The sequence below is a fragment of the Crocuta crocuta genome, unplaced genomic scaffold (assembly GCF_008692635.1).
Source record: "Crocuta crocuta isolate KB4526 unplaced genomic scaffold, BGI_CrCroc_1.0 scaffold1307, whole genome shotgun sequence".
In the NCBI taxonomy this organism is placed as follows: Eukaryota; Metazoa; Chordata; class Mammalia; order Carnivora; family Hyaenidae; genus Crocuta; species Crocuta crocuta.
Window position 1 is genome coordinate 444,498 of NW_027533394.1, and position 2,015 is coordinate 446,512.

Genomic DNA, 2,015 nt, shown 5'->3' on the forward strand with positions numbered 1-2,015 from the left:
GGCCCCAGGGGCCAAAGGTGTAATGAAAAAGAATAATGACTGCAATGATCCAAATAATTCAATCACCGACCTAAATAATGTAAATAGAAAAGCCAGATAAAAGTTGCATGAGTTAGTGATTAAATCTATTTTGACTTTACTCTAAAGATCAGTGACTTAAGAAAAAAATTTAAGTTTTTATACTGCCTTTTAAGTAGGAACTGTACTTCAGGTGACCAGACTCTCCCCCTTGAACTGGGGGGCTCTGTCACAGAAAAATTCCAGCTAATAATGTAAAAGGGATGACAGAAATTAGAAAACAGGAACTGATAATACCCAAAGAAACTGACACAGGAAAGGATTATCAGCTGGTGTTAAGCTCATTAATTAGGTATATGGCTGATAGGAAACCAGACATTTATATAGTGCCAGAAAAGTAACATACGTTACTTTCTAGTAAGAAAGGGAACACTTAACGGTACTGTAGAATAAGTCAATTTTACCATATTAATGATAGTTCAAAGCGATGTCTCCCCATGATGGAATATGCGATACACATAATTTATGATATATTCTAACCAAGAATTTTAAGTCGCTCCATTAAGCATCTAGCTCTAATTTGAAGTTAACAGAAAACAGGGAGTAAAGGAACAAGTTAAATGACACTGCAAGGAAGCAAATGGACCAAATCTAGAAGGCAAAATATTCAACATGACAGCTGGCCTGGTCACCTTAACAAGTTAGTGTCATTAGCAGAAATAAAATGAAGATTAAAAAATTAATTAAGATTCTGTTTTAGAATAGCAGATTCAGAAGCTATAGCCAGATGTAATGAAAGGTCTGTAACTAGATTCTGGTTCAGACAAAAATTTATGAATATGGATTTGGGTGTTACATATGATGAAAATTTACTTACAAAAGCAAGGCAGAGAGATTACTAACTGAAAAAACAAAAAACCCTAATCCAACCTAGGTTACACAACAGCATATATAATATCATTTCAGTAAAAAATACATTTTGTATGTATATGAGGAAAATCATCGAAGACATAGTAAGATAACAGTGATATCTGGCAGTAGAAACACAGCATCTACTTTTTGCTCATCTGTATTTTTTAATACACATAATTTTATAAAAAAGATTACTTTTAATTAAGATGGAGGGACCTTGAAGAAAAAAATCACTGATACAGTCCAACTCTTGAGTTGGAACCAAATGAAAAAGCTAAGGTCTAAAGAAAGGCAAGTGCCTTGCTTAAAAAGCCACAATACTAAGAACTCAGGTTCCTATCTATACCCAAACTTTTCCTATCACACCGGTGGCTCACTACTGATCTGGTAAGGATACATGAAATACAAGCAAATGAATAAATAAAAGCAGCATAATTAAAGAGATGGCAAAAGCCTGCAGTTGGAGTTCAGGAATAATTTTACCTGGACAGGTCCAGGCTGTGAGGCACTCTTGCCAGGTCATTAACCAGTCCCTTCTTCAGGAAGAGTCGAATGATGTTGTTCATGCCATTGTGCTGGGTCTTGGCTGTGGCACTGCTGTAGAAGCTGGATGTTGAGGGGCAGGACTCCATGATAGTACTGATGATACACATCACTGCTTGAAGCCTGGGAGAGATGTTTGACACCTCTATCATATGAGTACTGCCCATTCTCAGGAGTCTTAAACTAACTCGCCTCAGATAACCCTCCTGTGCCCTGTGTTTCCTTCTAGAAGTAACATTTAAACTGGTGAGAGCTAATTCCCTGAGTGGTAGGATTCTTAATTTTCCTCACACAGAATTTAAAAAAATAAGACTGAATAACCTGCTCAACTTCTTGAAGACCTCAGAACTATAATGAAAATATCCCTTTGTTCTAAGCGGTTTACCCTCCTGGGGCACCTGGGTGGCTCAGTAAGTTAAGCGTCCGACTTTGGCTCAGGTCATGATCTCGCGGTACGTGGATTCGAGCCCCACATGGGGCTCTGTGCTGACAGCTAGCTCAGAGCCTGGAGCCTGTCTTCCGATTCTATATCTCCCCCCCCC

The 2,015-nt window shown here is 38.2% G+C and overlaps 1 protein-coding gene across 1 annotated transcript in view; it reads right to left on the reverse strand.

The window, feature by feature from the left end:
• The window catches only part of HUWE1 (HECT, UBA and WWE domain containing E3 ubiquitin protein ligase 1), a 75,536-nt gene that overhangs the window by 39,729 nt on the left and 33,792 nt on the right, over positions 1–2,015 (reverse strand). The window contains exon 19 of the mRNA XM_077748287.1: positions 1,414–1,596. Coding sequence (XP_077604413.1) covers positions 1,414–1,596 — 183 coding nt within the window. The remainder of the gene's footprint in view (positions 1–1,413; positions 1,597–2,015) is intronic.